This window comes from Zerene cesonia, chromosome 14 (genome assembly GCF_012273895.1).
Source record: "Zerene cesonia ecotype Mississippi chromosome 14, Zerene_cesonia_1.1, whole genome shotgun sequence".
In the NCBI taxonomy this organism is placed as follows: domain Eukaryota; kingdom Metazoa; phylum Arthropoda; class Insecta; order Lepidoptera; family Pieridae; genus Zerene; species Zerene cesonia.
The window spans coordinates 3,029,875-3,043,740 of NC_052115.1; the positions used below are offsets into that span (position 1 = coordinate 3,029,875).

At 37.4% G+C, this 13,866-nt stretch overlaps 1 protein-coding gene across 3 annotated transcripts in view; it reads right to left on the minus strand.

The window, feature by feature from the left end:
- Positions 1 to 13,866, minus strand: part of LOC119832080 (protein dead ringer) — a 98,658-nt gene continuing 84,792 nt past the window's right edge. For 2 of the 3 annotated variants that reach the window (XM_038355690.1, XM_038355692.1), the window contains 6 exons: positions 5,134 to 5,317; positions 3,158 to 3,299; positions 2,604 to 2,793; positions 2,110 to 2,248; positions 1,473 to 1,750; positions 1 to 1,256 (listed from right to left, as the gene is read on the minus strand). In XM_038355690.1, the coding sequence (XP_038211618.1) occupies positions 1,129 to 1,256; positions 1,473 to 1,750; positions 2,110 to 2,248; positions 2,604 to 2,793; positions 3,158 to 3,299; positions 5,134 to 5,317 (1,061 nt within the window). In that variant the 3' untranslated portion in view covers positions 1 to 1,128. The remainder of the gene's footprint in view (positions 1,257 to 1,472; positions 1,751 to 2,109; positions 2,249 to 2,603; positions 2,794 to 3,157; positions 3,300 to 5,133; positions 5,318 to 13,866) is intronic. The other variant, XM_038355691.1, reaches the window with a different exon arrangement.

Consider the following 13,866-nt stretch of genomic DNA (forward strand, 5'->3'; position numbering starts at 1 on the left):
TTCAAATAATTTCATTATTTCACTAAAATTGAGTTTCATAATGTCATTAAAATAATATATTCGAGATGCGCACAGATCATTAAAATAAAACTTTTTATAGATTTTCTTTATTTTCACTATCATAATGATGTAAGCATTTTCTGTTCTATTTCTTATTACTGTTATAAATCCAAATAACAAATCCCCTAAAACAATTGCTATATCTGAATAAACACAAAAATTGTTTTAGAGAATTTGATAGTTTCACAGCGAACAGAAAAATGCAATCATAATTTATAAATAATTAAAAACTAACACAATACTGATATCAATAATATTCGAAATGTACACCTATCATAGCTAACAATCACAAACATACAATGCGGTGTAGAAAATCCGACTACTCAACTTTACACGACAATATTTACAAAAATTTACATAAAAACATATAAAAACCGAGCACATACATCGTTACCACTCATCGGACATAACATAAACAACACAACTGGCTATTTACAATTGTCATTATTCAATCGTGAAAAGTTTAGAAACAAACTCAATGAATCAAATGATTTTCTACAGATGACATCTGGGCAGTGACAACGATAAGCAAACTATAAATATTCAAACAAAATCTTGTTTTGTAAAATATAATTCAACTCAAACTATTGAGTTTCACTGACGCTTTTAGTCCCAAACACAAACCTAGTAATTCTAACACTATAAGTATTTTAAAGTCCTAATAGGTTAGGTTATGTTACCGTAAACAACCTAACCTTTACCTATTCTATTTCAACGCATATTACAGATAATATAAGATATAAGACTGAATATCTATGTTAAACCGTGCACGGAGATCGTAGGTGCAATTTGTTGTAACTATGTAATCTGCAAACGAATTATCTCAAATATTATCGTCTTTGTCCCACAACTCAGTTATTTTTCGGGATACATCCAGAACGAGTGAGATAGCAGTCGCCTGCGGGATTACATGCAGGTGATTCCCTAAAAATTCGACGATCTTACTGGGATTATTCTAAATAGTGGATGTAAAGAGGTATGGTTATGCCACAGCGATATCGTATCTAGTGCTATGGGACGTAAAGCGTAAAATAGCATGTCCTATTTTATAAAATTTGTCTGGTAAATTTAAGAGACCATTTGCCGATGGTTGCTCTGGCCGTTCCCGTTTTGCGACGGGAATAGTACTCCTTCGTATGTGACACCGTTGAGCTCTATGGATACTACCAGTTTCTGGTCGCCAGTGCTTGCGTCACCTGCAAATAAATATTAAGTTGATTAAGATTCTTAAAAAAATATGTTCGGAGATTTTATTGAGCCGAGAGATAAATTGAGCCTTAAGCGGAGCGGTTGATCTTGACAGATTTTGGAGTTGCTTTGCTTTTTTTTTTATTCTATCCAGTAGGATGTCATGAAGTGTTTTAAAAAAAGAGTTTTTATTCAAATTTTTTGAAAAGTCTTGTCTATCTTACCTCTCGTAGTGATCTTAAACGCGGCGCCGCTCACGCCGTTCGCCGCACCGTTGAGGTGCGCGTGCTTGTCGTCGCGCGCGGGCGAGCGGGGGGAGCGGGGCGAGCGCGGGGAGCGCGGGGAGCGGGGCGAGAGCGCGGAGCGGGGCGAGCGGGGCGAGGGGGGGCGCGGCGTGCGGCGCTTGGCCGGCGGGGGGGGCGAGCGGCACGCCTCGCGCTTCACGCCGTTAGTCGAGTTCGGGCTCTCGCTCAGGTTCAGCGCCTCTCTGTAATGTGTATTGCTGCGTGAAGTGCTAGGTTTAGTATGGAGATAATTACATTGAATATATACTTTTGATTTGTTTTGGTTTTTCACTGTCATCACCTTTTAGTTATTCCTAGGAAATACTACTTAAAAATATGGTGGAGTTGCTCATTAAAAGAGTACTCAACTACGTATTTGCAAAAATTGTGATCACTATTAAAGGATATTTATGAACCTCTCTATTCCCATGCATGCATACTAATCTTTTGATTCCATGTTTAGTTTTCCATTAGTTTTGTGTCTATAGTTAAAGATAGAAACTTAGAAATAACTTTCCGAATTTATAAACAAAAACAAAAATTAATAAAATAAGGAAAAACACACCGAGATACATACCGTTGCGGTTCGAGGTCAGGTTGTGGGCTGTTGTTGTTGTTGTTGTACAGAGACCAGAGGGTCAAGCGCGACACGTCGATGGCGGACAGCGCCGCGTCGCGGGGCGAGACCATCGGGGCGCCGGGGGGAGACTCTGAACCTGGTCATAAGAAGTTCGGTTAGAAAATGGCAACTGTTATTTTCTAAGTCTAAATGTTTATTCTATAACGGTATAAATTCAAGAAAGGATTTTTTTATGTCAGCCTTAACTATTGTCATTAGTTAGACAGTAAATAAATATCGAGCAGGGAAAAATGACGATTTAATGTCCTCAAAAAGAAAATCTTTACCTTATTTTTATTCAATATATTTTACACTCAATTATTTAATAAATTTCAATACATTGCACTTTGGTTGTGAAAGCGCGATAAACCAATTTACATATACCATTACTAATATGCAAAATTTTATTACATTATGTACTGCTAAACTACGCTCCGACTCTGAACACTTACCATTCCTTATAAGCTCGCGTTGTTGCTGTATCATCTTCATATACTCTCGGACTCGGTACTCGATGTCGTGCTGCACGTGCGGCGCGTGCGGCAGCGGCGGCAAGCGCGGCACGCCCCCCAGGGAGAGGGAGAGGGGCTGCATGTGCGACAGCTGCGCGAGGGACGCCGGCACGCCGCGGTTTAATGACGGCTGGAATACACACGCGGCGGTTATTGCAATACTGGCTCCTCGCCCGGCTTCGTCCGTGGTACATATATAGCCTAGGTCACTCTGTGAAGTCACAGCTTTATAATAGTGAAAGAGTTTTTTAAATCGGTCCGGTGGTTTTTGCGTGAGAGCTTTACAAATAATCAAAAATACAATACTCTTTTCTATATATTAGAGTAGATTACGTTACGTGTAGGTGTGTAGAATTGTTATAGATTAATATTTGGCAAGAAAGCAATAATAATGATCTAATACCAATCGATTAAAACAATATCCGTATTTAAATCTGTTTGAACTTTCTTGGGTATTAGAAATTAAGAAATAGAAGATTTTTATAATGTCTTACCATAGACAATGCCGCCTGGGCGTCATACTGGCCGGAGGCGCGGCGCCCCTCCCGCTTGTTGCCCTCTATGGCCGCGTCCAACTCACTTCTGGTTGACAGATTCTTCTTCTCGCACTCGTAGTCATATAAGTACTTCATGTATCTGTAAATAATTGAGATACGTTTAATCGTATTTATAAAAATAAATATTATTAGCAGTATTGGCACATTTAGATTGGGTTGATTCGATAGTTGCCTACAAAAGAAACGAAAATATTTAAGGTTAAGACTTCGTATAAAAACAATTATTCCAGAAAGAAAGACGGCACTCGTGTCTTGATATGTATTGTAAATCGTATTGTTCAACTACTATCCACGTAAAACGTGGCTCGAATACTCAAAAAACCCTATTAATCGTGTCATCCGTCAAGACACGCCTATAAATCATAATTCCCCTTCATCAAACGCCTATCATTCACGGGCAGAACACGGCACAACATCGTAATCCTATTCAAGCACAAGTCAATTTTATTCGAGCATATTGTCAACTATAGTACGTCATAAGTCATATTAAGTGATCGCATATTTAAAACGACAATAAAGCCACTTTGAACGGGCCGACATTCGTTAAGTCGGCTACCTTTTCATAAGCTATCAAATAGAAAATTTAAATGCGACATTTGTAAGTGGTTGTCTAGTTTTATGTGCGACGGTGACAACGGATTTCACAATCGATCTGTACCGAAAATAGATGCGTTCTCGACTATTTCGTTTCAAATTAATATTCTTCGTGCAACATCTTTAATTGAATTGATTTGAAATTCTATACGTCGTTCCGTTATATAAAAATCAACTCTTCTCATCATTCTACCTACTAAATCATAAAAATCCTGCCAAAGTGGTGAAATAACTAATTTAAATGTACAACACACCAGTGATAATGCACAAAGGCGTCAAGATCTAGCACAGCTAAACACTAATGAATTCACAAACCCCAATTTTACCATACAATTACACATAGTAATTAGTAATCATGATGCGAAGCGTCGTCGTGCGTAACGGTGCATACTCTGAATTGGAACACCTTTATAGAGACCGACAATAGCTGAGGTGAAGGAACCCGCGAGATAAATGGGAAAATTATATCTGCTGAGATGAGTGAGGTTATTAATTATGTAGTTGTCATATTGTCGCCGGCTCACGTACGGGCATTGTGCGGCTTTGTCTCGCCTCGTGAGAACCTGAATGGAGCGGTGTCGAATATGGAGCGAGCTCCTGAAGCCCTGGACCGCACTGCGTTCGGGGTCAACGTTTTGTTCGTTGAGTTCTATTTGCTTTGAAATACTTGTCTTTGGAGTGCTTTGATTTTAGGAAATGTAGCAAACACTACCATTTTCATTTTCTATTTCTAATTCCTATTAAAATCGTAATATATTTTAATTGTCTCTCAGAATACAAGCCAAGGCGTAATTAGATAATAGAATACACATTCTCTCCATAATCATTAGCTTTAATGATAAGTTAATCTGTTTTCCAATTTAGTTAAGGGCCCGATGACACAACGGCTTTCTACCTCTGCCTTTATGTTACTGCCTCCAGTGGCACTTGGCTTTAACTGACTATGGCAATACTGTCTTGTGGCTTCATAATGAATTTGTGTTTTTATTTTAGCGTTAAACTTTAAGATACTGAAATAATTGTGTAATATTTGTTATTAATATGTGTATGTTATAGTAATAAAGATATTTTATTTGTAATACTTTCTAAAATTTCCAAAACATTCGTAATTTCTGTCCTATTAGGTATCTACTTTTATAGGGAATATGGGTAGTTTTTGTGCGTAAGTTAAGCGGTGTTATTTCTATTCGATAACTCCGTGTGTTTTCCACCGATTCTTGTGTTTGGTGGAAAATTATTGTCATTCGGCCAGTTTTTAAATTTGGAATAGAACCTCCCCCCAGAATAATCGGTAACCGTATTGTGACAGAGATACATACTGGGTCCGTAAAGTGAAGGCCGCAGAGGTGATGGACGACGGCAGCCGTAGTCCCTTGATGATCTCCTGCCACAGCTTCTTATTGATCACCTCCACCAGGCCGCCTCGCGCTATCACCAGGTTGTACAGCTCGTACAGGTCCAACACTGACTTGGCCATTATTGGCAGTCGGTTGATTGGTGTTCCTGCAACAATGGATATGTTTGTTTAGATTTTTATAGACTATAGATTAAACTACACTCGTTAAGAAGTTTAAAAAGATTTAAGGTACTAAAATTATTATCTTTTTTACGACAATATCAAAACTATCGTTTTTACATGTGCTTATACATCTATCTTTTCAGCGGTTTGCTTAAAAATAAAAGATAAGGATGAATGCTATCTACTTAAGACGAGTTAAAAAAAAAAAAACTCGTTCACCAGACCTTTGCATAAGACCTATTGTATCTGTAGGGAAACCGTACTCACAACAGCTTAATCAACGTATTTTAAATGCATCGATCACTAAAGAAATACTTTAATACTTTTGGCAATCCCATCAAATAATAAGGTGAAGAAAATAATCCAAATGTAAATCAATAAAAAGTCAATTCAAATAAGCTTTACGCGGAGAGCTGTAAAACCTTTTACGCGTCATAAAGGCGAGGGCACATCGGGACGGATCGCGACCGGTGATTTACGTGTGAGCGCGTCCGATCGCAACTTTATGGTGCGTCGCTAAGCTAGAATTAGACTTATGACCGGTGTTTCTAGATACGAAAATCTCATATATACTATCTATATATAATATTCAATGAAATACAGTTCAAAAAGTTTATTTTGAATATTTGAAAGTGGAGTTAACAATTCTTAAATAGTCTTCACGTCCTTATCGTTCATAATCATTTATCATTTTAAATACCAATTTACCATCAAAATTAATACACTACTCTTCAGTAAATATACTTTTATCTTTTATTTATGTATCATATTACATTATAATAACGAATTAATTACAATAAAATATAAACCTCAAGCAAGTTTGGCACCTAAATAAAACGAACGCAATAATTGGCGGCTGAACGCTGGCAACACCTCGCCTAGTGTGGCCCGCGGAAGCGGAACATTATGGCGGATTGTTTGCAAGTGATTTATTGTAATTCGGCGGTAAACGTAATGAACTGACGAAGTATGGCCCACATATCTCCGTGTTTCTTTATTACATGTTTACGCGCTGCACGTTACAACACTGTTCAATGCGGTTAAATATAACTCTTCCGCATGCTAATTGTTTTATCTAATAAAGCACTATTCTCGTGTAATTCATGCATTGGACATTTGTTATGATTATCCTCGTCTTTTCTTTATAATCCAATCGTTACCTATTTAGTTAGGTATATTGACTATTGACTACTATGTTCTTTCGTATCTTTGTAAAGATATGAAACTATATCTACCTACTTATTTATTACTAAAAGATACATGAAGCTAAACTTTTTTTTTTTACTTGGATGCACTAATCTCAGGCACTACTGGGCCGGTTTGTATGAAATTTGTTGGATAAGAAATAGATTGAGATCGGAGAAAAGATGTAGGATTATTTTTATTCTGAAAATCTCTAGAAAACGGACACTATGTGGGTTTCTTTTCCTTATGCGGGTTCAATACAATATATGTTATCTATATTGTGTAAAAAATTTTTGAAACAAACAAATAAATTTTTTAATTTTTCCTTTTCTTTCCTAGCACTGTTATGTATCTACACACACACTAAAGACACTAAGTTTAGTTTACAGCTAGATAAGTATATAACATTCGGTAATAATTGAAAATACTAATATAATTCGCATGAGGACCGATAAAAATTGTAAGATGAGAACTGAGAATAGCAAGTTTATTTCGAATATTATTACACTATGAACAAAACCAATGAAACCCAGCGATCCACATCACCTCAACACATCAAAAGATATGAGCTCATAACCAGTTTATCTAGAACCTTCCGTCTATATTGTCTTCAAGAACATCTTTTGCTCTGAAAATATCATTTTACGCTTGCTGATATTAAAATGTAATGTTTTCTATGCAACAATGTTAAAAAAGTGTGAAGTACATAAAACACATAATGATATGTTTGACAAATTACGTACAATGGTGTTCTGTTAATTTGTCAGAAAATTAAGATTAAAAAGGACCAGTTGAAAGCAGATTTCGATAAATTTCTCGAAAATGCTTACACCATACGTTTGTAAAAATGTGTGTTTGTTGCCCTTTCCCGAAAGCTACTGAACCAATTGCAATGAAATTTGGTACGTAGACAGCTGGACCACTGGAATAAGATATAGGCAACTTTTTATCCCGTTATCCCTACGGAATACGGACTTACGCGGGTGAAACCGCGGGGCGCAGCTAGTCTTTCATAATTGATACACGCATACATAGATAAACACCAAACATCTATAACAGTAATCAACCTAAAATAACGAGCACAACAATCCATCAACCGTTTCGATACCGAAATAGTTGACATCGCTACAAAATTGATGAGCAGAATTTCAATAAACCCAATTCCACACCATTCCAGAGTACATAAGCGGAGTAATTAATCTCCGGGGTGACGGATACCCACCCCGGATAACCGGGGGATGATTAAGTGCGAACGGGAAGGCTGATTGACAAATAGTCGTTTAAGTATTCGCTAATGTTTCGCTCATCAATATAACATCGCCGTTTTTGCTATACCGTAGCTGGCGCCTGGCACATCTGTGTGCAATTTAGTGCTATTTATTATATTGGGTGTATTTGTACGATTTATTCATGTTGCTTTGTCGTCAATAGACAGTTCTTGCTTTAAATAATAAGGTAATTTTAAGAAATTAAAAACTTTTTAATGGACGGACGGAGCGTGGTCACGGGGAGTCTCCCCGACCACGCTCGCTGTAAAGTGTTCGAAACGTCGGGTTAATAATAAATCGCGTTTAAAATCCGTTAAAAAGTTTTTAATTTCCAATTACTAAAATAACTAATTACACATTTTGAAAGGAGAATCGTTGTTTTAGTATAGGAGCTGTAGTAACGTTATAACTTATATTAAACTAGCTTTTGTCCGTGGATTCGCTTGCGTGAATTTCGGAGTAGTTTAATAGATGTTATTATACATATAAACCGTCCTCTTGAATCACTCTATCTATTAAAAAAACTGCATCAAAATCCGTTGAGTAGTTTAAAATATTTAAGCATACATAGGGACACGGAAAGCGACTTTGTTTTATACTATGTAGTGTTTAAATGCTTTCTTCAACTCTAATTGACATCATTTAACAGTGGATCACGAATTTCTCGATATATTCCGTGTATCCAATTTGAATTTTCAACATCAACACGGTGTAATGATCGGTTACAATCGAACGTTGCAAATACCATACACGACCATCCATTCACCGATAGTCTAACATCCAAGACAATTACATAAACGCACCTCGTTATCAGACGCCGCTAAGAGCCCCGTTATCCGAATAAATAACAAGCCAGTTACAAGAATTGTGGACAAAAGCTATTGTTTATGAAAGCAATCACCCCAATAACTATTTCCACAAAACGCCTTCCCCGCGCTGGCGGAAAACGCGCGATTCGATGCGCGTGCGCCGCGCTACATGCACACGCCATTTGCACTAACCGACCAAATACAGAACACATCTATAAAGCGGCGCGTACACAGCGCTCACCGCTTCTCAATATGGACGGTTACACCGTAATTTACGATGTATGTCAAATCGCCGACAGAGCCAATCTAATCGTACCCAATTGTGACAAATTATTGCTTTTCCTACGAAACCTTACGCTAAATTTGTATTATGAATTTCACTTTATGAACACGTTTTATGGTATGTGCATATGGAATGTATAATTCAAGCCGGCACCGCAATAGTAACAGTGTTGCATTTTAGTCGATTATTCGCACCTCACTCGATATTTATTGGCACTCGATGTCGCTTAGAAATGCTAACTCTTTTGTACTCGAAACGGTCTCTCGTAAATCGTCAGGTCGAACGCCCCCGAGTGTTGATAAAGGACTGTAAATAACAGCCGATTAGCCGGCTAATCTCTTCTAAATGCAACTCTGCATCGGATATTTTATCGTCAGCTTAGGTCCATTTCTTTGAGGTCTTCATGCTGAGAGGTCATACGATGAGTCGTGTTTGTTTTGATGGAGAGTGTAAGCCTATCAGATTGTGGAGTGGTGCCGGCACGGGCGATAATCGATCGAATCCAATTGACGCACTTATCAAGAGCCCTTGATGCCCGTTCCCCTGCAGCGACCAATCAGCTGGCGCGGTGAGGCGAGGCCGGCCTCCCATTGGCTTGATACGCGTTTGATTGCGCCGCCCCACTCGATCCACGCCGCTATCAATCAATTGCTCGACTATGTTTATATTGCAACGAACCACCTGCTTTCGATGTGCATTTAAATGGCTGGCTAAACAAAGGAACACATATAGGTGTTTAATGATATCGAAAAATTAATGTTTTGGTACTTATTTATAACACGTTTTATATAAATTGATACAATAAGTATAATTGCGAGATACTTTAAGTTTCGAGAAATATTTGATATATTTGATTACATTAATTGAACACCACAAGACTCAGTACAAAAACCTCAGCGTATAATACTTAAGGATGTAATCGATATTTTCCTTAATAAATTAACTTGTTATATTAGAATGCTTTATTTATATAGAAAGTTATTTCTCCCCGTTAACAAACATTGCCAGAACTTAGTTCATTTCCTTTCCTAGCAGCTTGCCTGGCAGAGATTGCTGTTAAGCAATAAGGCCGCCTCTTCTACAAATTATTATTTTTTCTCTTTATTGTATTCTTGTTGTTTCTTAAGTTTGTGCAATAAAGCATTAAAAATAAAATAAAATAAATAAATTGCTTAAACGATTACCAAATTACACACACTGTAACTGATAATTAATCTAGATTGCATCAGCAATATAATATTATCAAGCGAATTTCAAATGTAAATTCCGAATCGTACACATGTTGGTAGTTAAACACAGCTAACCCCTGTTTAGGGAGTCGTTAAGTGTTTATGGACGGAAGAATTTATTGAGACGAAGCGCTTTTAATTTAGAAATACGATCGGGATAGTGTTAATTTCACACCAAGCTGTATAATGAAATAACCGACAAACTGTAGTAGCCTGTTGTTATGACGATATCTTATCCACAAGTGAATCTAGTGCTGGATATTATAGAAAAACTACGTAAAGCCATTAGAATATATAAAAAGTTTTCTATTACCTAGGTTTTCCAGTATTTTTTTCTTATATAATAATCGTACCAGACAGTTATCTATAGGTGCTCAACCTCTATTAGCATCCAAAATAGGATCTGTATTTAGAGTGATTTACGCTCTCCCAATAAATTTAAGCTTATTAACATTTGATGGATCTGATTCATACGCGAGAGCAGCAGCCGTAATCTCGCGAAGTTACCATAACTCAATATGTATTTATTGCTTAGTACAAATTCCGAGAGATACGGCGCGAGAATGACATAAGGCCGAGGATACAACGATCAATCATGAGGGGCAGTAAAGCTGAGAACAATCCAGCGTAATTCCGTCTGAGAGACATTAAAATGGCGGCCGCCCTATCCGGTGCAACATTGTGGGGAACTGCGCGGACGCACAATAACACTTTCTTATTAGACTCACTCTCAAAACTGACAGTTTTATCGCAAGGAGTAATTTAAGACGCGTGATTAAATGAACGATTTAAGCCAAATTTGAATATCACGATATTGCAGGCCACGAAGTTTTTCGCGCTCGTCTCTCGCCTCACAAATTGAATAACGCATAAATCAATACGGAGGCAAATCAAACCGCAGAACATATTTAAGCATTGTATCGCTCGGAATTTAGGAGGCCATTCGATGTAATTGGCAATCATTCAGAGAAGAATATTCTCTCGCTCCAACAATCGAGACAAAGGCGGCACAGTACCTACGGGCGAGCCATTACAGGTCAATACCCATTATTATGCGATATTTTCGCGAGCGCGGCCCTCCGATATCCCTTACGTTCGCATGAGACGGCAAATATCTGTAATTAAAGGTTGTAAAGTTGATTTACAACTGGGGCCTGAGTGCGGAACCCTCGGCCAATCGCGAGGCTCGCGCAGAGTCCCACCGCCTCGTATCAATTTATTAGAAACGAATGAAAATCGTCGCTGCGGTGGCTTCGGTTCGCGATAATACGCGTTCTGCGGTCGCAGATCTCATCTGAGGCGCGCAGATACTGGATGGTATCGAGTGGTGTTGCGTTATTTACGATCACCGCGGGGACGGTAACACCGGCAATAAAATCGCAACAATGGCAATGTCGGATGCGGCTGAAAGGCGACGCAACTACGCCAGATCATTGCGATGAATGCAACAATGGAATCCTCCAAACGATGGTGGCAACTATCGAAGGCAATAAACGTATACAAAGTTCTAACAAAACCTACTCAACGTTATGTTACTGTATGTGAACATGGAGAAAATTTTAATCTTAATGATTGTACAGATTCAAAAGTAATACTGATTATATTCAGTAACATCCTCTAGGGTAAAAGCAATATGATACCGATGGAACACAACACGCGGACGTCAGATGCAAATGAAGCGTCAGATTTATTTAGCAATAATTCTCAGCAATGTTAAACCATAATAAGTATTGTTTCATTTCGCGCACCAACTAAAGAATTCGTCCCTTTCTCACATTTAATATCTGGAAAGTAATTATTAGCATTTGTTTCCAAATGGTTGTATCGTATCGGTTGAGATGTATGTAATTTATTATTAACGTAGTCATGTTTACGCTTTTTATGGTTGTGGAGAAAATTGACCGTCAAAACGAGTCTGTGGCTACAATGTTTCTTGGTCTGTAATTACGTATTGCTTCTACTAAGAATCAAATTGTCTACTGGTTTTAATTAAATTTTACCGCGCAATCACCATTCATTACACTTCTAATACGCATTAGTCTAAATACGTTATGATCGGACATAATGTATCAGCCGAATGTCTACTTAAATGGTTATAAGTAAAACCCATTTCCACTGCCTATATTTATTTTTACGGCCATCGTTTTGTCGCTCACAACACTCGTAAAATATTATCGGAAACCTTTAATTTTCTTTATCATTTCTTTTGTTGCGCACACAATGTTGCTAATCGTAGCTTTACAATGTTGATGCGAATGAGGGTATACGTAAAACTATAGATAAAAAGGAAATAATATGCATTTAGAATAAGTATGTCGTAAAATTGTTGTTCAAAGGATGTTTCTAGATTACACCAATTCACTTACACATTGCCTCATTCCTCATACAGTGCACATTTTGTATAAAAGCACATCCCTTTCAGACGATAAAAATTACACAGAGGCTGTAAATATAAACGCCTAGTTTAGTACCAATGTCCTCCTGTACGCAACAGTGAGTTCATTCAAAATCCTACCATTTGCGGGTGCGTTAAAGTTTAAAATAGCATAAACTGTTTCAAATCTTTAGTAGCTAGATTGTACTCGACGAAGGTGTCGAGACAGCGAGTGCCACTGTGTAAGGTCTCGCGTCAAGAGGCATTTGAATGACAATCTAAATTACAATACGGAATGGCGTCCCGGTCGTGACGAAGCACAATTCGAAGGAGGGAATTATATTAGGAAATTGTTTCTGATAGTTGTACTGACAATATGGATGTATTGGGGAAGCAAAAAAGATGGCTTTGTTTGTTTTAGTATATAAACGTTATTCCTGGATGGGTGTTTATCTAGACTGTTCTTTATAATAAAATAATAACTAAAAATCTACAAAATATAGTTAATGTTTGTAAATAAAGCCAGAGCTGATCAAATACAGTTTTTTTAAAGATCGAGTGACCAAACCATAACAGAGGTGCTAAGAAAAAAAATCTTATAGAAATTGCCAATAAAACACAAATATGCATTAGAAAAAGAGATATACAGCGCCACTAAACAGCCCATATAAATATAAGCGTAAACATATTCGTATACATTTAAATGAATTAGAATACGCTGTCATTTGATGATGATCAGAAATCAAAATTTACATCAAACAAAAAACGGATTCAATTAAATAAAACATGGAACAACAAAGCCTTATAGCATAACGGAAATAAAATAATCCGGCGCAGTAGTGACAAAAAACACACAATGGAAGTCAAAGGGCAGAATGACAATAGCTTGTGCTTTTTAGATGAACAAATGAAGAGTCGGCCACAATGCAGCATTAGCATAAATGGGCTGAAGACAGTGTCACATGACGCTTTGGGGAAAACTAAAGGGTCAATAAAGACGAAATGTACTTTCTATTGAGTATGGCGTTTGTGTGCGTGAATAGATGTAGGTACATATATGTGAAAGATTGTGATGCATCTTGTAGGTACCTACATATTTCATTAGTATTATCAATATTGAGATTTGTTAATTAATTTATCTAAGAAAAAAGAGACTATATAAAAGTGCCTAAGCTTTAGATCAACTCATTATTAATTCTTAATTGCCTTATTCTTGCTCACCCACTATTTTATATATTCTTTTTTTCCTGTTATATTAGGGGTTGCCTGGTAGAGATCGCTACCTAGCCATAAGGCCGCCTTTTGCTTACTTTCAATGTTATGTTCAGTTTTATTTTTTTTATAAGCAACTAGCTGCACCCGGCAAACGCTGTTCTGCCTTACTC